The following is a 23,907-nucleotide window of genomic DNA, read 5'->3' on the forward strand; positions in this document are numbered from 1 at the left end:
CCCTTGACCGGGGAAGGAGCCCCGGGCCTGGGGCGTGCCCTGACCCGGGTTATCCCCGGTGCTGAGCTAAATGTACGTAGTGAGGCGAAGGGGTGGAGGTGGGTTTGCGAAAATTCCGGAGAATGAGGGTAAGAAGTCTTGATTATTTATAGTTCACTGTAAAAAAATGTCTGTAGAAATTACAGTATTACTGGGTATTACTGCCAACTAGCTGCCAGTAACTTACTGTAGATTTTACATTTATGTTATTTACTGGCAACAGTTTGTTCAAAGGTAAATGAACATGAAACCTTTTCATTCTTTATAAAACTTACTGTAGAAGATACAGGTTTTTTTATATTCATGCCATGTCACACTTCACATCCCACTTCCTGTCTGTTTTGTATAAAGCCACTTCCTGTCCACGATACCATTGCTGATTAATACATTGTATGCCCAGCCTGTCTACCTGTATCTGATTATCTGTATCCTGTTTTGTATGTGTTCCTGTTTTTGACCTGTGCCTGTTTTTTGGATTTTGCTAGTTTTGCTGCCTGCCCTGACCTTTTATATGTTATTGGATTAAGTTTTTGGATCGCCCCATATTGGATATGTTTGCTGGCCCTTTGGGGATTGTACTATTAAACCTCTTTTTGCACATAGATTCTAATCTCATTTGCTTTCTTTAAGCACCCACGTTACAACAACAGTGTACACAGTGAAAAAGTTACAATTTATTACATTTGTTTGTAATTTACTGTAAAATATTGTGAACATTATGTTTTGTATACAGTAAATGTTATATTGTGGCATAAAAAGGATGTAGGCCTACTTTTATGGTAAAATATCATTAACTGCGTTTTTGTCAGTGAAAAGTATGAATCACAGTGACATAGGAAACAAAAACAATGTTACAACTCCATATATGAACACTTTTTTGGCATTTTCTTTTCTGAGAGATCATAAATGGACCATTGGCTTCTAGTTATTGTTCCTTCTGAAGTGAAAACACTCAGGTTGAAGATAAGATGCCATGATCTGGTTGATCCACTGGCGCAGGTGGAACGTGAACATTACAATATGAAATCACAGCAAAAACAAAACATTTTATTCTACCTGCAGTGAAAGGGTGAAGAGGGACTGCATTCTCTCAGTTTAAAAATTGTAGCCACTAATATCTTTTTTAATTGCAGCACTCTAAATGTTTAAGGTAATATACATATTATACATATGGTCTCTTGATTGTTTCTGTGGGTGTATGTTTGAATTGCAGAATATATTGTGGGCTGAAGTGTCATCAATTTACAGGAAAGATTACAGCAGACGTCTGCCGGAAATTCACTGTGGTTTCTGAGGTAAAAAAAACTAACAATAAAAAATACTAACTCTTCAGCACTTCAGTGAGTAACTAGTGATGGGGACAAGACCGCCTATGCCGAGTCCGAGTCAAGACCGAGTCCGTTGGTTTTCAAGAGTCGAGTCCGAGTCAAGACTGAGTCTTTAAAGGAACAAGTCCAAGATGAGTCTGAGAATATAAGTAACTACACATATCTGTAACTGTTCTGTTGAATCTGATATTTTAATTTGTGTTTACCATAGTGAAAGTAGAGGTTTACGGCTGTGCCTTAGTTTGTTGAACAATAAAATAAAGACACAATTTAGCATAAAATTACCTTTAAATTAAGAAATTTTACAATATGTTCTAAACTTGAAATACAATTTTTTTAAGCTATGATGGCTTAAAAAACATTTACACAAATAACGTTACAATATAATGATTGTGTACAACAAAACCAAATGATAAACATTCAATAAGAGAGTTAACTTTAACCTAAGCAAGAGATTTGTAGATTGATTCTCCTCTTCATCAATACATTGAGCTGTTGGCAAGAGTTTGGAGTGAGACTTTCTGTTTGTCTGAATACTGGAGAATGGAGAACTTGAGAAATATTTATCTCCAAAATTACAAATTTATATCTTCAATCATCTAAAGACTGAAGCTAAAAATGGCGCTGTTCTCTTGCTGCCAGCAAAGGATCAGATGCTTGTTTCTTCTGTCTGTACACTTAGTACCTGCTGACATTGAGAGTTGTGAGGAAGTGGAGTTGATTTTAAATTCAGATGCTCTTCAGTAAAAGCCGCCTCAAACACCAGAAGGAGAGACTTTTTAAGTTTCTTCTTATACTCATCACACATAAACACATAGAGAATGGGGTTCAGACAACTGTTCAGATAAGCCAGACAGTCTACAAAAGGATCTGCAGCATTAAGTTTCTTTATAGCACTGTAACTCCAGTTATACTTATATGCAGTCCTCAAACACAATTTTTGAACATGATAAGGAAACCAGCATATGAAAAAAGCCAGAATCACAGATATGATGACCCGAAAAGGCCGGAGGTTATTTCCTGTTTTGAGACGTTTTACCCGCACACCAATAGCTATGTATGAAGATGCAATGATTATAAAGGGAATTAGAAATCCCACAATAAACAGGTATTTGTGCAGAGACATAGTGACATTGATGAAATTATCTTTGTTGAGTACATACTGAACAATGCCAACAGGGATGCTGCAGCAGATGGATAAAATCCACACAAACACACTGATGATTCTGGCTTTGACTAAAGTTCGTTTGTTCCGAACCCAAACAACAAACCATGTGCACAAACATCGATCCACACTGATAACTGTCAGAAAGAAAACACTTGCAAACAAATTTAGTGCAATATCAAAAATCAAACATGCCAGAATAAATTTGTTGATGTTAAATATAGTACTCTTGTCAAAGGCAACAACAATTTCGTAAATCAAGAATGAAATGAAAAAGAAGTCTGCAATCGCCAAGTTGAGAAACCAAATGGAGTTGACTGTCGTCTTCATTTTATAGCCGGACACAAAGATGACGAGTCCATTTCCAATGACACCTACGAGTAAGGTGACAAAAAATATGCATATCTTGAAGATTTCAATGCTTGAAAAGCTCTTCTCCTGCATTTTGTTTGGACTGATTGTTGTTTGGAGTTCAGTCAGATTTTGATGTCCCATAGTTGTGCCCACTGCAGAAAGAAATGACTCATGGTTACAAACTCATACACAGAGAAGAGTGAATCTGTTTTATTCATTCACAATTAGTTTAAACTATCCATTCAGTTTTTGACTGATTGATATTTAATGTAATTGTGTAAAAAATGGGGAATTGCAGTTTTGGTAATAGTAGAGTTTAATCTTCAAGACATGCTGATGTATAGTTTAGATGCATTGTAAATCATTCTGGATTAAAGTGTTAATGTCTCCTCCTAGAGTTTATTATATACACTGTAAAATTTAAAAGTTGGATCAACTTAAAAAGTAATTTTATGTTAAACATTTCATGTATTTGAAAGACTGGGAATAGTTCATATTTTAATGTGAGTGTTCATGCTGCATAATCTTGAGCAATAAATACATAAACAAAAAAGTGAGAAATAATTTTAATCAATTACAATGAAAGAAAATTGTCCCCAACATGCCCATATAATAAGACTTTTCACATTGACTGTGAAAGTCTTTATTGAAAGAGGACAAAAACATAAAACTGTAAGATAGATGTAAATAGATGTAAATACCGTTATCTTTTTTTTCTTTATTGCTGTCCTTATATCGTCAGGTAGATGTTGTCAAGGCTGAAAATGTTTGCATGAACAATTACTGCTGATTTCCTCTTTTATCAAGGGAATTAGGGGTGGGGTAATGATGTAATAAACCCATATTTTTGAAATATTTTGTGTGCACTAAAAGATGCAATGCTAAACATACTAGAGCTGCAACTAATGACTATTTCTTCTGTCGACTAATCTAGCGATTATTTTTCCGATTAGTCGACTACTCTAACGACTAGTCCTAGACTAAAATAAATATAAGAGCTGTCCAAACTGAAAACATCTTGCACTGTAAATGTTGCAAATGTGAATGTTGCGGCCATTGTTGATTTTGTGGCACACACAAACAAATCAATGTATGGAAAACACTGCCAGAAGCAGAAGCCGCCATTACGCGACATGAATGTAAACAGTGTGACGCGTCGCCGCATTTTACTCATGTCGACGTATTTCCGTAGTCAACGTAATCAATGACGTCGACGCGTCGTTGCAGCACTAAAACATACACAAACTATTTGCAAACAACTGCAGTGCACTGTGTGTTAAGCGTGTTTGTTATCTATGTTTATGTTAATATATGTTTGAATTAAAGTACATTGTTGGCTGAAGTGGTTCATTCATTTCACAATAATGATTGAAACAGACTAAGAATTTCACAGTATTACAGTATGTTGTTTCTGTTGTAAAAAAGGGAACATAACAGAGAACGATATACTAATACTACAGCCCTTTAATGGGTTAATCATAAACAGCAGAGATCTTCATTATTTTTTTCCATGAGAGCCACACTGATACAAATTCAATAGGAGAGCCAAAAAGTATGTAGTAGTTTTACCACAAAGTATCAAAAGTTACATCCAGTCATAAATAGCACGTCTGCTTATCAGTCTGTCATCCCTGAAGATAAAATCTGCAATGCAATAAATACAAAAGGGGATCATTAATTATAAATTACGGGTCAAATCTGTAACTAAGACAAAATTATTTTCCGTAATAACATAAAAATCAGGATGACCTAATTGCTGAGATGAGCAAAATTATGCATGCATTATCTTGACTTTCTTTATGTTGTATTTGTAGCCGGTTGTTGCAATCCTTATGAGGCAAGCAAGATGTTCATTGGTGAGGCGGTTTCTGTGTTTCCTCTTTACAGTGTTCATGGTTAAGAATGTTGATGCACAAGTGTATGTGCTCACAAAGAAGGACATCACTTTTTGGACAAGTGGCTTTAAAGGGCAGCCGTCTTTAGAAACCAAACTCGCAAAAATGGTAAGAAATTAGGAAAAACAGTTGAGTAACCAATACGTGACAATGACATATAAACAGAAATTCGTTATACGATCACGAAAAACGCGGAAATTTGTGACAGTCTCACAAGTAAGGGATAATGTAGAGGCAGCCGGTAGTTATTGGGGAATAAGCCCTGACAGTGTGATCAGGACCCGACGCGAAGCGGCTACTTGCCACATAAGAAAAAAAACTGGACATGTATATGAATTTTAAACATTTTATTGGCATATTTGTTTTAAATTAACATTTTTATCCTTCCGCGAAACTTTGCACAGATGCATAAAATGATCGTAATACCTTATTAAGATCCGCTGCTTCATACTTGTCTGTCTCCATTTTTTCTCTTTTAGCCAGTCTTTGAGAAGTTTTAACCCCCATTCTGTATTTTTGTGTGTGTTGGCTTCGTAGCTGTCATGCTCTATTTTGTCAAGTTCAGTCTCAGTAAGCTGTCTGTGTCTTTTCGTGGTTGTCCAGTGTTTGTCACAAGATGGCGCCAAACAAACAGTAATCTTTATTGATCTTTATTGGCGCGGAGCGATTTCACTCGTGCAAGTAGTCCGGCTATGCGTTATTAATTTGGAGCGGTTATTATTTGAAAAGAACGAACCTGCAAATGTCTCAACTGACCAATCAGAATCAAGCATTCCAGAGAGCCGTGTAATAAAAAAGAATAAAAAAATTACCTGACTATAGGTACTTAATTTTGTGTGACTGGGCTGTGTCGCGAAGCTCTCTCCATTTAGAAAAAGCAACATCAATATTGATCCTCATTCTTTCTCTCGTCTTGTCCCAAACTCTTCTTGGGTCATTTGGTTGGCCCGTACGCTTACAGGAGCTGTCTTTGCTGACACAGCCAGCGGTAGACGGTTAAAATTAATCGTAGTACATAAACAACCGCGTAGCCCGACAAGCGTTATACACTAATACATACCCCCCTAGAAATTTTACGTTCCCATAACGTTCTCAGAACGACCCCGCTGGTGTTAAGGACGTTGCCCATTAAAGTTCCAAGAACGTTATGAGACGGACGTGTTGTGGAGTTCCCTAAAGGGTTGGAGGACGTTATTTGGCAGACCTCCACGGAACATTCAGGACGTTCTGGAAATGTTGAGGGGACCATATTTTATGTACACTTTACGTTCCCAAAATGTTCTTAGAACGACCCCGCTGGTGTTAAGGACGTTGCCCAGTAAAGTTCCCAGAACGTTATGAGACGGACGTGTTGTGGAGTTCCCTAAAGGGTTGGAGGACGTTATTTGGCAGACCTCCACGGAACATTCAGGACGTTCTGGAAATGTTGAGGGGACCATATTTTATGTACACTTTACGTTCCCATAATGTTCTCAGAACGACCCCGCTGGTGTTAAGGACGTTGCCCAGTAAAGTTCCCAGAACGTTATGAGACGGACGTGTTGTGGAGTTCCCTAAAGGGTTGGAGGACGTTATTTGGCAAACCTCCACGGAACATTCAGGACGTTCTGGAAATGTTCAGGGGACCATATTTTATGTACACTTTACGTTCCCATAATGTTCTTAGAACGACCCTGCTGGTGTTAAGGACGTTGCCCAGTAAAGTTCCCAGAACGTTATGAGACGGACGTGTTGTGGAGTTCCCTAAAGGGTTGGAGGACGTTATTTGGCAGACCTCCACGGAACATTCAGGACGTTCTGGAAATGTTAAGGGAACCATATTTTATGTACACTTTACGTTCCCATAATGTTCTTAGAACGACCCCGCTGGTGTTAAGGACGTTGCCCAGTAAAGTTCCCAGAACGTTATGAGACGGACGTGTTGTGGAGTTCCCTAAAGGGTTGGAGGACGTTATTTGGCAGACCTCCACGGAACATTCAGGACGTTCTGGAAATGTTGAGGGGACCATATTTTATGTACACTTTACGTTCCCATAATGTTCTTAGAACGACCCCGCTGGTGTTAAGGACGTTGCCCAGGAAAGTTCCCAGAACGTTATGAGACGGACGTGTTGTGGAGTTCCCTAAAGGGTTGGAGGACGTTATTTGGCAAACCTCCACGGAACATTCAGGACGTTCTGGAAATGTTCAGGGGACCATATTTTATGTACACTTTACGTTCCCATAATGTTCTTAGAACGACCCTGCTGGTGTTAAGGACGTTGCCCAGTAAAGTTCCCAGAACGTTATGAGACGGACGTGTTGTGGAGTTCCCTAAAGGGTTGGAGGACGTTATTTGGCAGACCTCCACGGAACATTCAGGACGTTCTGGAAATGTTAAGGGAACCATATTTTATGTACACTTTACGTTCCCATAATGTTCTTAGAACGACCTCACTGGTGTTAAGGACGTTGCCCAGTAAAGTTCCCAGAACGTTCCAAGACTGACGTGATGTGGAGTTCCCTAAAGGGTTGGAGGACGTTATTTGGCAGACCTCCACGGAACATTCAGGACGTTCTGGAAATGTTAAGGGAACCATATTTTATGTAGAAATTTTATGTTCCCAGAACGACACTGCTGGTGTTAAGGAGATTGCCTAGTAAAGTTCCCAGAACATTTGAGACTCACCCACAACTTATCCAGAACCCCCAGAACATAGCCATAACTCAAACAATATATAATTATACTGTGAAATTGATACGGTTGGTGTGATGGAGGATAAAGGATGAGATGGAGATCATGATGAATCCAAAATTATAATCTTTAATTAATATAAAACAAGGAACATGGAAACTGGTAAACAGCAAAACACCCAACACATCACTATAAACAAGAACTGACCTAGACAAAGGGAAAAGCAGGGTATTTAGACAATGGAGTGATGAGGGGGATGACTGTCAGGTGAGGATAATAACAAACACAGTTCAGGTGAGAGAGTGAAAAGGATTATGGGAAATGAAGTCCAAATGGATGATGAACGGTTCCCCGTGTGTTTGTTATTATCCTCACCTGACAGTGGAGAAACAAGCAGGAACAAATTGGGACTGTGACAAAAATGTATCATTGAGAAACACAAAAAATAATTGAAGTGAGATTACAGGAAAAACAAATAGAAGGTCAAAATCTGGCAAATTAACAGAAGGATAATAAAAAACAAAAACAAATAAATAGCCAAAAAATACAAAAATAACATAAAAGCTAACAAAAGCCCACATTAATTAAATTGTTTTAAACAATAAAGATGCAATTAAAACAAAACATTTACATTTGGAGTGCATAAAATGTAACATATTTCAATATACAACAACTGGTTAAATAAAATAAAAAATAGCCCACAAAATATTAAATTTATGTTTACAGATGTGCAAATGTGTATTAGATATATAAATGTAAAAAAAATAACGCCATGTGATAAGGTCACAAGCTTGATAAACATCAACCTTTAGGAACTTCAATCTCCAGGTCTGGAGCCTGCAGAATAAGAGCATACAAATACAAATCCAGTTAAAAATATATTTACATAAAATGCATAAGTAAGGGCAAAAACACATATTACAAAACATCACAAATCCAAGAACTAAGATTTTTAACATTCAAATCGAGATGTGAAAAAAATATGTAGGAAGATTTCAGACTTCCGTAAAGATTTTCAAATTACCAACTTGAAGAAAAAAGCAATTACAAACTACAAAAATGTTAAGCTCCAAAACTTCTTGGTCAAGTATTTTTTATTGCCTGCTTCATTATTTGCCCTTATTCTTTACTACTTCAAACAATCCAAGCCCCAGTACCTGAAACATTTTTAAAACATGCTGTCACTTTTAAGCCAAAACACTTGTGCTTTTGTATCTAATACTAATATTAGGCAAATTAACCCATACAAGAAATTACCTCATACAAAATTTAACAAATTCAATACATTCAATATTGTAATTTAAATCAAATTACACAAAGATAAATAATGAACATGACTCTTATGTTTTTAAATAATGTGTATTAAAGTTACACCTTCAGATTGCAGGAAGATACACTTCTTCAGGTTTGACAATGTGTGGTACATGACTTCTGCAAACAAAGCACAATAATGTTTACATTTTTTTTGTAAGACAAACGCTAATTTATGATTCTTAGGTATTACTGCCCCGTGTCACTGTTTAGAATGACAATTTTCTCACAATTTATAAGTAGTTGAAAACATTAGAGATATTGATAGTAATTAGCTGGACAAAATCTAAACACTAGCCTAGTGTTTTTTGGATATTTTACTGCAAATATCTTACAAATTGCATCTTTAAAGGAACAGTATGTAAGAAATGTATCAATGAATCATAAAATGGCCCTGATATACTTATATTACTCACAACAGTGGTCCGGCCAGGATATTGTCTTTTAAAAAGTGGAGTTGCAGCCCTCAACTGATGTTTATGTTGTCATGCTGTGTATTGGCCACCAGTTGTGTGATTGCAGTACCAGTTTTAGTCACAAGTTTTGTGATTGCAATACCAGTTTGGGCCACAATCCTACATACTGTTCCTTTAAGTTTTGATTATACTATTATTTAAAAAAAATCAGGGTGTACAATTTTTAAATGATACTGTACTGTATATTTAACTTGCCGTTTAATAAGTTGAGTCATTAAACATTATCTTCATCAGTAGTTTTAAAAACTTTTATTAGCATTTCTTTTCTGAGAGATCATAGTGGGACCAGTCACTCCAAACAGACAAACTAAACTTAAAAGATGACAGATGCCTATTGTTTTGAAGAGAAAACACTCAGGTTGGAGCTCTAGTTGGATGCCACGGTCTGGTCGATCCACTGGCGCAGGTAAGTGACACGAGAGTAGACGGCTGGAGTGCGAGTGTTACAGTCTGAGGTGCCCCATGACACAATACCCGCCTGGAACCAAGTACCTCGACTCTCACACACCAGAGGACCACCAGAATCACCCTGCATTTAAAACAAGAAACCCAAAACCAAACATTTAGCTGACATTAAGTGTATTCAAACTATCCATTTTTGGCACTATGTATGATTGGTGCTGCCAAAATAATGCCCTACCAACTGAGCTATAAGAACTGAATGAAATGAAAGTGCATGTGACCTCTGCTTTTAACCCATCCAGTGAGCGATGGGCAGCTATCCCTGCGGCACCCAGGGAGCAGATAAGGTGCCTTGCTCAAGGGTGGCTTAGTCGTTACCTGCAAGTCTTGGAAATTGAATCAACGACCATCGGGTTACAAGCCCCAAGCATTATGGCAGCACTTACAAATTCGTGTGAAACCTGCAGGTATGAATGAAAATAAATTCAGGGGTTCTATTTAAACCGCCATCACGTACCTGGCAGGAGGAGACACCAGATGCCCCAGCACAAATCATGGCATCTGTGATTCTTTGTCCCCAGTATTGCTGGCACTGAGCTTTGCTTAATAGGGGCAGTGCAACTTGCTGCAGGTAACGAGGACTTGATGTAAAACAAAGCGAGAGAAAAATATGTTTGTGAAAACCCAGCTAAATCATTGTTAAAGTTCTGACTGTTGTAGTAAGGATGGCTGATGGCCTACAAGTATGAGAGAAAAAAATGTTTCGTGAGACCATTTTCAGGACAATAAACATTTCAGGATTTTTTTCATATCTACACTAAAAACCTCAACCAGGATATGCATTGATTTTTTTATATTACATACATATTTTTTTAGGTTACGAGCATTCAAGACTAACGCCAATTGAGTTTCAATTTATTAAATCAATATTATAATAGTAGTCCATTTTTGTACTATTCTGTTTTTAGTAATTCGCAAAAATATAACATACAACAACAACACAATCTACTGTGACGCGCCGTAGATGCCTTGCCAAACACTTTAAATCGGATACCTTGGCAATTCTCATGACCTTAACAGGTTCAGCATTGGAGGAACGGTCGTACTCTCCAAGAATAACATAGTGATATCCGGCCCTAGAAAGAAAATAAATGTTTACAATAGATGCATTAAAGTGCCAATATTTTGTCAATTTTACAAGATGTATTATAAGTCTCAGGTGTGCCTAGAATGTGTTTGTGAGGTTTTAGCTCAAAATACCCCACAACTCATTTGTTACAACCTGTCAAAAATGCTACTATTTGGGTGTAAGCAAAAAAGGGCTGTTTGTACCTTTAAATGCAAATGTGATACTGCTTTCTATTAAAAAAAATCAAATTTAGTCTATAATATAGTCTTGGACAATAGTATCTTTAGCCTCATTAGTGCTACAACGTGCTAACAAACACATTTAGAAAAGCTTTTGGGTAAAGTGGGTGGATTTTTTTCATTAGGGTTGTTGTGTTCACACACTGCCAACACACATTTATATTTAAACTAGGGCTGTCAAAAGATTCATCGTGATTAATCGCATACAAAATAAAAGTAGGTCATGAGATTGCGAAAGTAAGCATATTTTGGCGTGCTGTCCTGGGGGAGGGCTCAGGATCCGGAGTGAAGCTCGAACTCCGAATCCGGGGTATGGCCCGAACCCGGAGAACTCCCCCATCCCAAACTGGGATAGAACAGATTAGAGTGGCGAATTGGGGTGGTGGAGGGATATCCGAAAACAATCTCAATAGACTGAGGTAGGTAGGATGTCTGTATATGTAGTGTTTGGCTGATTACCAAATTAGATGCACCTGTGCTTGATTAGTTAATTATCTGATCGTGCTCCTCCCGAACCTTGTTAATAAAACATCATTATGTGAGAGAGTGATTTAAGAAGGGAGGAGATGTGATGTATTTGAGTTAATGTTATAACACTTGATGATCACTAGAGGGCACTCCTGTGCGGTATGTTATTGAGGCTGTTTTCACTTGGCATTAACATGTGTTTTCGTCGATCGGATCACAAGTGGACGACGCTAATGCCAGGTGTAAACGGTGTTCAAAACGTTTTGAGCTCGTCCACTTTCGACCACTTTCAACCACATCCAGAGGTGGTCGAAACCACTTTCGATCGGATCGCTTTGGAGTTGCGGAACGCACATGTGGTTAAATGCGTTCGAACCGCCACACGCGACCGCCTTCTCTCCGCCCATTTATCTAATCTGAGGTATTAAACACAAGTTTTACATCTTTTTTGACTTCTGGCGTGAACATTCGGTGAACAGCGCTATTTTTAGCCTTTCATTGATAAAACTAAGCGGCAGATTTCCGTAGTTTCGTTTTGAAAGCGTGTGAAAGTTGTGCGATCCTATTTCATCAATTGCGCTGAAAATTCAAAGAAAGCTCTTACATACTCATGTACAAAACACTGTGCAGCATGTTTACTTGCTAAACAAGCAGTGCACTCCGACATAATATTAGTTTGCGTCCATATAAACTCATAATTACTCCCGGTCGGGTTTGAATGACAGCAGAGAGACTCGCCCACCTTCTAACAGACCACCCCCTCATAGTATTCAGCACAGAAGCGGTCGAAAGTGGACAAAAGAGACGGATTTAAATACAAGGTGTAAAAGTAATGTGTCTCTCTCGTCCACTTGTGATCCGATCGATGAAAACAAATATTAATACCAAGTGTAAACAGCCCCATTGTTGTGCGGTGTGACGAGTAAATGCTTCCAAACAAGTGCAGTCAAGTCTCCGGTTCCTTCACGTGTATGCTCTGAAATGAAACAGATAATATGTGTTATCACAGCATATTGATGCAAACATAACAAAAACGATGAGAAAAAAGAGGGGAATAGTAAATAAAATAATATTTGACATAAGTTATAAGAATTAATGAAATATTGTTAACAGTCGTGGTGTGCGTAGCTAGGCAACCACGTTTTCGTTCACGTTGCATGACGTCATCGAAGTAGGTCCCAGAACGTGCATACTCTTTTGCTACACACTCAAAAGTATGTACATTTTCCTCACAAAAACAGTACATACTTTTAGGTCGTAGTATAAGTAGGCGAATTGGGACAAAAGTGAGACGAGCCCGGAAGTACCGCGTCTAAGAAGTGTTTGTGTTTACCTGGGGTGCGTTCCACTCCAGTTTTAGACACACACTCGCGAACTTCCCTAAGCACTTCCCCTCGGGGGAATCCCTGTCGCCATTTTGAAGTGCGTTCCACTTCGTCAAGTGGACGAGGGAAGTTTGTATGGACAGACCCTCGCTGGGGGAAGTTAGAGAGGGAAGTTCATAAAAAACGAACTGGAACGCAGGGCTGGTGTGAGTGTTTGGCCTGCTGTGGGAGGACGGACGGCGTTTGGTCAGGAGAAGTGCTTGTTGTTAATACCGGAGCGAGCGACACGGAGCTTTGCTCAGATTCTCAGACAGCTTATGAGCTAAACTATTGACCGAATGAGATTCGTCCGACTTTGTGTGTCCCAGAGGTTCCTTACACTCCACTTCAGTGAGATTCATTACAGCAAAACTTGGGTTAGTGTCTGTACTCCATCCTTATCCACGCTCATTCATCCACCACTACATGACTACACACGCACATCATAACATGCAACCACTATTCACATATCTGCACATTCAAGCGTGTTTGTTTTTCTTATTTGTGTTAGTCATTATTTTCTACTGTCATTATCAAGTAAATGTGATGTTTATATGTATAAAATGCTCTTAATATTTACGTAATGTTTCTTTTCTTTTTTTATGTACAATGAATGATGTGGGCCAGTTCGGAAACGAACCAGAGACGCGGTCACTACAGGAATGTGAAGACGTGTTTTTTTGTGTTTTTTTTAATTTTTATGAATGATCTAAGCTACATTGATGTGGACTGCTATTGAGACTTTGTTTGTTTGTGTGGTAACGGATGGTTTTTCTGGGATTTACCTAAATCTTTCACTTTGACGGGGTTAAACCTGTCTGGCGCCCGAACATTTTGTTATTTTTTATATTATAAATTTACCTTGGCCAGTCTACCTAGGTGTATGAAAGACGCCAATCATGTGACCAAACGGTGGCGCAGCGGTAGTGCGTTCGGCCGCCGCGTGATAGACCTGGGTTTGAAACTCACCAAGTTTTTTTCTTAAGTAAATTGAGTTTAGGCGACCACCGGTACCGTTATGCATTAAAAGCAGAAATACGTATGCCGCGGAAATATATAGTGGGTTCACTTCAATACACCACACCCGACGTTCTTGGTTTGCTTCTTATTTATTAAATCGAGGCAATTGTTTGATTAAACATTGATTAAAATTAAGATACAATTTATACAAAACGAAATTCACTTTAAAGAAAGTCTTTCTATAAAACAAACCTATCAGTGCTCGCAAAATCGCTAGCCCAACGTCCCGGGGCTATATTGCGAATTCCTGACGGGGTACCAAAATGTATCTGCGCCCTGCCCGTCGGGCGGAGGAAAAATATTGTAATGTGTTTGCATTCTCTCAGATTTAGTTAGGTAATTATATTGTATGTAATTCGGCGTCGTCTTGTCAGTCATTACTATCCTCACTAACAAGTGAAAATGTCAGGAAATTAAGTGAAAGCATATTTAAACCCGTTATTCCTTTGCGCGCTCGGCTCCGCTCTTCACGTGTAGGCTACCCGCTTGCTCTTATGTGAAGTCATGAATTAAATGTTTATTTATTTGTCATTTCGTTTAACCTCAGAGTCTAACATTATTGTAATGAACTATATTTAAAGCTTTCTTTGTGTCGGCTGGGAAGTGTGTTGCTGACATTGATCTAGACCTGCGAGTTTGACAGTCCGTGTGTCTCAATCAGCTCCCTTGTTCAGTAGTCAGGGCACTGATCAGGTAGTCGGCCATTTTAAGGGCTGTCTCAATCGCAAAATCCGTTCAGTGCACTGGAACGTTCGTTCCCTAAAAATTCCCAAAATGCAACGCAAAAACCAGTGAGCATCGATGATCCCTATGTTCCCTAACCGGAAATCACGTGACCTTTTCTGAAGCTCGCCAACCGAACATCACGTGATCCAACTCAATAAACTGTATGAAATGTTACAGAACTTTTATAAAGACAAACGTTTGTTTTAGTTGTAAATATAAACACACATTGCTACACAGTAAGGAACCACAATCTACTCAATATTTAAAATAATAATATTTATTTAAAATTGTAAAAATATTTTTTACATTTAAAATGTAATTATATGCCTCCAATTTTATGCACAGATATGTAAGAGAATAATGACAGCATTTTTCACAATGTACTGTTTTTAAAATTAAGTCAGAGAGATGTTGGTTTTGCCGGTTGTTGATGAGTAACAGCTGTGAGTGATTACAACGCGTAAGCAGCCACGTGACAGAAAAATAAGTGAACATTGTCCCAATGTGAAGTGAGCTAGGGTCCTTACCAGTGCCCGAACCTGTGTACACGATATACTGATTCACGACCTCGGGAGCTAGGGAACGAATTGAGACACACGGAGTCTCTGTCTCCTCCCTCAGACTAAATGAGGATGATTGGTGTCACCTGGAGGAGAGGAGATTTAAGAGACCTGGGCTGCGTTCAGCCCCGACAAAACGTTGCACAACGTTTATTAAACAGAAACGGTGATGTGTTGAACGCCCTGTTGTGATGACGTAAGCGTTGCAACTACGGTAGCTGAGAGGCCATTCTTTGTGTTCTTTTTTAAATGTTTCTGAGGACTGATGAAATCGTTATAAATGTGTGTTTAATACTGTAAAAGACCCTCAATGTTACAGTCACTGACCTTGCCGTCCAGAATGAAAGACAACATTCCAACTTTAACCCATTGAGCAAGCTGTTTCTTTACTACCGCGTGGTTTTATACATCTTGCCGCTGATTGGGCCGACATTTCTGACACACCCACCAAACAAGAGAAAACGCTTCTAAAACCTGTTGCATTCCGTTGCACACCGTTTCCAGGAAACATGTCGTTCAACCCGGAAACCGTAGCAAAACGTTGTGCACCGGTGTGAGATTGAACGTGTCCCTGATGCAAGGTAAGCGGGGGGGGGGGGGTGGAGGAGAGGAGAGGACTAAATGTGAATGGCCGTTTTTTGCGCTTAAAAAAAGTGGGGACGCTTTGGGTTGCTCGAGGCCGATAGGGTATGTCCGGCAACGAAGATAGTTAGCGAGGGGGCTTTTGTGTGTAGTTAGATATGCATGAGAGCTCAGACGCGCATGGACATTATTTGATAACGCGCAGAGCAAAAGACATTCGGTACTGTGCCCTTTTATGGGGTTATTAAAACCGTATTGAACAGCTAACTCCCACCTGAAGCGTGAACATTTATGCTGTGAACTTGAGCACTGACAATTAACTGTTCCTGAATAACGGAGCCTCTCGGATTAAACCCAATCCTTACCAGGAAGAGTCCATCTGTCTGGTTAAAAGGCCGGCTTGATCGTGCTTCCCTGAGACCCCGGGGCGGGGTCTTGTTGCCTGGAGACAGGGAAGTGTCTTTTAAACATTTGTTTTCAATTGTGTTGTATGAATGAATGTATGAGTGAACATTTTTATATTATAGTTATATGTAAAGTGAATAGCATTAATGTATATGTGCGATCTTGGGGGGAATGTCAGATCTATCACTGTGAAAATTGTGTGTGTCACAATTCTAGTATTGCGGTGTAGTTTTGCAGTGCGAGGTCTTGAGTAACCACTAGAGTGCAGTGCAGTGTTGTGTGGTGAAGTGTCTTATTAGGTGTCATTTAACCCAGGAAAGCCATACAAATGTGATTAACTTAATGCATATATTTAAATAAGAGTTTTTGGGATTGTTAATAAAGTGATATATATATATTTTGCGAAAGTTCTGTTGTGTGCAGTGTGTACCGTCTTGTTCTCCATAACTTTTAGTGAACCTCTGTTATAAAAAATATAGAAGGTTCATTACATTATTCTAGCAATTCCTTTTTTCTTTCTTAATTTAGTAAGTTAACTTAAATATGTGAGAACGAAAATATATTTTTTGTGATTTTCATGAAGAGAATATGATGTAAGAAGCTTCATTTTAAGCATTTAGTAGCCTAATTTATTTGTAATAAACACTTTAATAGGCTATTTAAAAAGTATTCGTTTTTTGTTCATTTATATTTCTTGTCACTGTGTGCAGGTTCTTTTTTTGTATGTGACAGCCCAATAACTTTTTACCAAAAAGGCTTAATTAATGTCAGGTTGTATAACAATTTAAAGCAGTATCAATAATGTCAAAATGTGACGTGCAGTCAAGTTTGTGTGTGTATGTGTATGCTGTTTAAATGAGTGTTTTCACCAATACGCTTGTGATTCGTGAAGTTTGACAAATAGTATAGACTTGTTCTTATTCAAAAGTGACACCCATAGATTCAGGCCCACCCCGACTTAATCCATGCCCACCCATATGTCACATTCTGCATCCGCCACTGCTGCAATAAAATAAGAATTGATTAATCTTTGTCTGTCATTCTGAAATCAGATATAATACTCATTACTAATAATAATATTAATGGATACATTTTAAATCATGATGTTAAATTAAAATAGAATAATTGAATAGTATTTATTGTATAGTGCTAGGTCTTTGTGCTGTATACCCAATATTTTTTTTAAATTTAAATTAATTTCTAATTGCAAATTGCAGTTAACCTTCTTGAATGGGTTACTATTAAGGAGTTTATGGAGTGATTCTAACTCAATTTTTATTTGTTGAATTTAATTAATGATATTGCTTGTAATCTGTTGCCACACTTTTAATGAGTAGATATGGCATAATATTTTTTATTGTATAGTGCTAGATCTTTGTCTAGTATACCCAATATTTTTGTTTAAATTTTAATACATTTTTAATTGCAAATTGCAGTTTGTCTTTTTGAATGTTAATATTAAGGAGTTTATAGAGTAAATCTAAATCAATTTTGATTTGTTGAATGTAATTCATGATATTGCTTGTAATCTTTTGCCAAAATTTTATTGAGTAGATGGGGCATATTATTTTTTACAGTGAGCACTTTTTGTATGTTCGTGAATGAGTGGTAGACTACCATTATTCAACAAAGACAAGGTAAAAATGGTTTTTCATTCTCTGTCCCCTTTAAGGCTGTACCTTAGTTTGTAGGAAACAATAAGATAAAGAAACAATTTTAGCATAAAATGATCTTTATATTGAGAAATGTTACAAAATGTTCTAAACTTGAAATAAAAAAAAATGTTCAGCTATGACGACTTAAAAAAGATGTTTAAAAAAGAAAGATTTACTCTAGTAACGTTATAACATAATGGTTGTGTATAACAAAACAAAAAATAAACATTCAGTGAGAGAGTTAACTTAAGAAATTTGTAGATTGATTCTTCACTTCCTCTTCATGGATACATTGAGCTGTTGGCAAGAATTTGGAGTGAGACTTTCACATAGGAGAAAGGAGGAGCACTTGAGAAATCTTAATCTTCAAATTACAAATTTATATCTCCAATCATCTAAAGACTAAAAAATGGTTTTGTTCTCTTGCTGCCAGTAAATGATCAGATGCTTCTGTTTTCTGTCTGTACATTTAATACCTGCTGACATTGAGAGTTGTGAGCAGGGGCGTTGCACAAGATCTCGGGCCCTATGCATAGGCAGTCCTAATGGGGCCCAATGCCCCACCCCCATAATATATTCCAGACTTTCAAGGGCCCTCTCTTCCTTTGGGGCCCTGGTAATCAGTACTGGTTTTACCCCCAGTCCGACGCCCCTGGTTGTGAGGAAGTGGAGTTGATCTCAAACCCAGATGCTCTTCAGTAAAAGCCCCATCAAATACCAGCAGGAGAGACTTTTTAAGTTTCTTCTTATACTCATCACACATGAACACATAGAGAATGGGGTTCAGACAACTGTTCAGATAAATCAGACAGTTTACAAAAGGTCCTGCGTCATAAAGTTTCTTTCTAGCACTGTCACTCCAATTATACGTATATGCACTTATCAAACACAATTTGTGAACATGATAAGGAAACCAGCATATGAAGAAAGCCAGAATCACAGATATGATGACCCGAAAAGGCCGGAAGTTATTTCCTGTTTTGAGACGTTTTACCCGCACACCAATTGCTATGTATGAAGATGCAATGATTATAAAGGGAATAACAAATCCCACAATAAACAGGTATGTGAACAGAGACATATAGACATTGATGAAATTTTCATTGTTAAGTACATACTCATTAATGCCAAAAGGGATGCTGCAGCAGATGGATAAAATCCACACAAATACACTGATTATTCTGGCTTTGACTAAAGTTCGTTTGTTCTGAACCCACACAATAAACCATGTGCACAGACACCGATCCACACTGATAACTGTCAGAAAGAAAACACTTGCAAACATATTTAGAGCAATATCAAAAAATATACATGCCAGAATAAATGTGTTGATGTTAAGTGTACTCTTGTCAAAGGTATCAACAATGTTCAAAATCAAGAATGAAAGGAAAAAGAAGTCTGCAATCGCCAAGTTGAGAAACCAAATGGAGTTGACTGTCGTCTTCATTTTGTAGCCGGCCACAAAGATGACGAGTCCATTTCCAATGACACCTACGACTAAAGTGACAAAATAAATGCATATCTTGAAGATTTCAATGCTTAAAAAGCTCTTCTCCTGCATTTTGATTGGACTGATTGTTGTTTGGAGTTCAGTAAAATTTTGATGTCCCATAGTTGTGCCCACTGCAGAAAAAAAAAAAGAGAAATGACTCGTGATTACAAACTCATGCACAGTGAAAAGTGAACCTGTTTTATTAATTCACAATTAGTTTAAATATCCATTCAGTTTTTGACTGAATTATATTTAATGTAATAATTGTGTAAATAATGGAGTTACAGTTTTGGTGCTAGCAATATAGTTTAATCTTCAGGACATGCTGATGTAGTTTGGATGCACTGTAAATCATTCTAGATTAAAGTGTTAATGTCTCCTAGAGCTCATGTACACTGTAAAATTGAAAAGTTGGATCAACTTAAAAAGTCATGCTAAAAATCCCTGTTAAACATTTAATGTATTTGAAAGACTGCATTGTAAAAAATACTTTGCTGCCTTCAAAATGTTTTGTTAAATCAACTCAGATTTACAAGTCATGTCAACAGAGATGAGTTGTCACAACTTATAAAATATAGTTGAGAAAAGTCAACTTAATTTTATAAGTTAGAACAACTCACCTGTAGTTATAAAAGCTCATCTCTAGTCAAGATAAATAAAAGTAAGTTGAAATGACTTGTAAATCCGAGTAATTTAAGGCAGCAAAGTACTTTTTACAGTGTGGGAATAGTTCATGTTTTAATGTAAGTGTTCATGTTGCATAATCCTGAGCAATAAATACATAAACAAAAAAGTGAGAAATAATTTCAATCAATTACAATGAAAGTAAATTGTCCCCAAGTTACATGCCCATATAATAAGACTTTTCACATTGACTGTGAAAGTCTTTATTTAAAGAGGCACAAAAACATAAAACTGTTAGATAGATGTAAATAGATGTAAATACCGTTATCTTTTTGAATTTCTTTATTGCTGTCCTTATGTCATCAGGTAGATGTTGTCAAGGCTGAAAATGTTTGCATGAACAATTTTGCTGATTTCCTCTTTTATCAAGGGAATTAGGGGTGGGGTGATGATGTAAGAAGCCTTAATATGCTAATCTCCAAAACCATATTTTTGAAATATTTTGTGTGCACTTGCAATGCAATAAACACACAAACTATTTGTGTAATACTGGATGTTAAATAATCAACTTTAATTTTATTTATGAAGAGACACTATAAAACAATTAAACCTCAGGTGGTGTTGCTAACCCAAATTTGACTGTAAGGTGGAACTGGTTACAGACATAAAAACTCTTGGTGCTCCTAATCTCTTCATCACAAACACTTTTGCACTGTTAACCTTTAGGCTCATATCACTGAGTTTCTGCTGAAATATATGATGTAATGTATACATATTTTGAGGTTCTAAGATTGTAATTTTATATTAATGTTTAGTATTATTTTAAAGGTCATGGTGTGATGAGTAAAAAGGTCTCATTTCTATAAGTCTAAGATCAGATGGATTAAGGTTTTAGAACTTTGGATAGAGGATGCATTTCTTGTAGAGGTGGGGTTTTGCCTTGATATTTCTGGCTAGTTTGACCAATTGCCAAGATACTCCTGGCTAGTTTGACCAGGTGCTCTTTAGTATCACTTGGCACAGGTCAAACTGGATTTTGACCAGGTGTTCTTTAGTATCACTTGGTACAGGTCAAACTAGATTTTGGTAGTTTTCTCAAGCTGTGTATAGACATTGATTAAATTTTCATCTTTAAGTACATACACAGCAATGCCAACAGGGATGCTGCAGCAGATGGATAAAATCCACACAAATACACAGATGATTCTGGCTTTGACTAAAGTTCGTTTGTTCTGAGCCCAAACAACAAACCATGTGCACAGACATCGATCCACACTGATGACTGTCAGAAAGAAAACACTCGCAAACAAATTTAGTGCACAAAGAAAAGTCAATCATGCATTCATGAGTTTGTTCCAGTCCCAAAATATACTTTTATCAAAGGCAAAAACAATTCGGTAAACCAAGAGCGTGATAAAAAGAAAGTCTGCCATTGCCAAGTTGAGAAACCAAATGGAGTTGACGGTCGTCTTCATTTTATAGCCGGTCACAAAGATGACAAGTCCATTTCCAATGCCACCTACGACTAAGATGACAAAAAATATGCATATCTCGAAGATTTTAATGCATGAAAAGTTGTTCTCCTGCTGCCGCATGGTAAAATTCATTGTTTGGAGTTCAGTCAGATTTTGATGTCCTATAGTTGTGCCAACTGCAGAAAGAAAAGAGAGAGGAATGACTCATGATTACAAACTAATGCAAAAGAAAAGTGAACCTGTTTTATTAATTCACAAAACCAAAAAGCTTAAAATTGTTTAAAGTATATTAGTTTAAACTATATGTTCAGTTTATAAATGATTGATATTTAATGTAATAATTATCTAAATAATAAGGAAAAAAGTTAAATGTTTTGGTGTTAGCAATATGCTGACAAACAATGTATAGTTTAGATGCATTGTAAGTCTTTTTGGATTAAAGTGTCAATGTCTCCTGAGTTCATGTAGTTTAGTTTTAATACTGATATGATTAAGAATAAACAAAGCCTTCAAATATATGTGCTGAGATGTAAAACATGTAACAACTGTAAAACATGAAAGCCTCATTAAGTTATGTGTACTTACTCTTTCTATTGAATTCAAATAATCATGGAAAGTTTTGAATATTAAACTCATGTTTGTAAGTTTCCAAAAAGTTAAACTTAAAGTTACACATTGTCTTAACTACTTGTGATTTGAAACAAAGAATATCTTCAAGTAAATTTAACTCACATTTTTAAGGCAGCAGATTAACTTTTGTTTCTACGTTGAATCAGCTCGAAATGTTTTACAGTGTTAGAGTAAAATAACTTTTGCATACATTATGATAGAGAAAAAATTAATAAAAATTTCTTCTGTAAGCTGACATCAAACAAAACTGTCTGCAGGTTTCGTTACCACTCAGGGCCAGATTTATAGATTTTCAAATACAGACTTTAGAAAAATAAAAATAAAAAGTGCCTATTTAGAGGACTGACAACACATACAACCATGCTTAGCACTTTCAACAGCTTTTTATGTAATTTCAAAGGGTTTCCTGTAAAATGATACCAAACCTTTGTATGTACACCTCTGCATGTGGGTATGGGCTATCCAGTCTCCTAAGGATGTGTATAAATAGCACGAAGTGTAAAACTCGTGCAATACATACGTCAAATTCCACTTTGGCGTGCATATGATACGCAAGTCCTTCCCATTCACTTAAACGGTGCATCTTTTCTTGTCGTTTTATTTATTGGTTTCTCATTATTTTCTGTTTTCAAAACCCTTTTCGCTTGGGTTTAGGGTTGATTTTAGATTTGCTTAATGAGGTTATTTAATATACAGGTTTCTCCATGTTTTTGTCCATATTTAAGCCATGGTCGCTTGGAGTTGGGGTTAGAGTTGGGGTTTGGGTTAGGATGTCATTTTTATATAACAAAAAGTTGTTCTAACCCTAAACCCAAGCGAAAATGGTAAAAAAATTGCAAAAAAAATTTAGAAACCAATAAATAAAACGACAAAAAAAGATGCACCGTTTAAGTGAATGGGAAGGACTTGCGTATCATATGCACGCCAAATTCCAAGAGTTTTACACTTCGTGCTATTTATACCTTATATCTTCAGGAGACTGGGCTCATATGGGAAGCTTTTGAATTTGGGTAGGCCAAATCCAGGCGGAAATCCCCAAAATAACCTCAGAGCATGACAGGTTAAAAAGGGGGTTAGGAGTTATACCATCTCAGCTTTTAGCTAATTAATTTTTTGCATTAAGAAGACTGAGCATAGTTCATATTTTAATGTATTTTATTACACGGCTCTCTGGAACACTTGATTCTGATTGGTCAGTTGAGACATTTGCAGGTTCGTTCTTTTCAAATAATAACCGCTCCAAAGTAATAACGCATAGCCGGTACTACTTTTACGAGTAAAATCGCTCCGCGCCAATAAAGATCAATAAAGATTACTGTTTGGCGCCATCTTGTGCCAAATACTGGACAACCACAATTAATAATGGAAAATTTTGACATTAATTTTAACATGTACGGAAAAAACAAAACATTTAAACAGTGGATAGAAGAACGAACAACGACAAGACACAGAGAGCTTACTGAGACTGAACTTGACAAAATAGAGCATGACAGCTTCGAAGCCAACACACAAAAAAATACAGAATGGGCATTAAAACTTCTCAAAGACTGGCTAAAAGAGAAAAAAATGGAGACAGACAAGTCTGAATCAGAGGATCTTAAGAAGGTATTACGATCATTTTATGCATCTGTGCAAAGTTTCGCGGAAGGATAAAAATGTTAATTTAAAACAAATATGCCAATAAAATGTTTCAAATTCATATTCATGTCCAGTTTTTTTCTTATGTGGCAAGTAGCCGTGTAATAAGCGGGATAATGTAGAGGCAGCCGGTAGTTATCGGGTAAATAAGCCCCACACTGTCGGGGCTTATTTCCCAATAACTACCGGCTACCTCTACATTATCCCTTACTTAATGATCTTGAGCAATAAATACATAAACAAAACATTAATAAAT

At 37.1% G+C, this 23,907-nt stretch overlaps 3 protein-coding genes and 1 pseudogene across 3 annotated transcripts in view; all 4 read right to left on the reverse strand.

Moving 5' to 3' along the window:
• Positions 1-15,520, reverse strand: part of LOC129438894 (C3a anaphylatoxin chemotactic receptor-like) — a 391,623-nt gene extending 376,103 nt beyond the window's left edge. Inside the window, exons 1-2 of the mRNA XM_073863361.1 lie at positions 15,517-15,520; positions 15,118-15,165 (exon numbers count right to left, since the gene is read on the reverse strand). Of these exons, the coding sequence (XP_073719462.1) occupies positions 15,118-15,165; positions 15,517-15,520 (52 nt within the window). The remainder of the gene's footprint in view (positions 1-15,117; positions 15,166-15,516) is intronic.
• LOC129438425 (C3a anaphylatoxin chemotactic receptor-like) lies at positions 1,454-3,650 on the reverse strand. Its single transcript, XM_055197162.2, has 2 exons — positions 3,588-3,650; positions 1,454-3,038 (listed from the first exon to the last, which is right to left on the reverse strand). The coding sequence occupies exon 2, from the start codon at positions 3,025-3,027 to the stop codon at positions 2,017-2,019; it is 1,011 nt and encodes a 336-aa protein (XP_055053137.2). The 5' UTR covers positions 3,028-3,038; positions 3,588-3,650; the 3' UTR covers positions 1,454-2,016.
• LOC129438429 (chymotrypsin-like protease CTRL-1) lies at positions 9,477-13,206 on the reverse strand (annotated as a pseudogene).
• A 2,693-nt stretch (positions 15,521-18,213) lies between the features above and the next one.
• Positions 18,214-19,411, reverse strand: LOC129438424 (C3a anaphylatoxin chemotactic receptor-like). Its single transcript, XM_073863232.1, has one exon. It carries the CDS (start codon positions 19,402-19,404, stop codon positions 18,379-18,381), a length of 1,026 nt encoding a protein of 341 aa, XP_073719333.1. The 5' UTR covers positions 19,405-19,411; the 3' UTR covers positions 18,214-18,378.
• Positions 19,412-23,907: the final 4,496 nt, after the last annotated feature.

This window comes from Misgurnus anguillicaudatus, chromosome 24 (assembly GCF_027580225.2).
Source record: "Misgurnus anguillicaudatus chromosome 24, ASM2758022v2, whole genome shotgun sequence".
Lineage (NCBI taxonomy): Eukaryota > Metazoa > Chordata > Actinopteri > Cypriniformes > Cobitidae > Misgurnus > Misgurnus anguillicaudatus.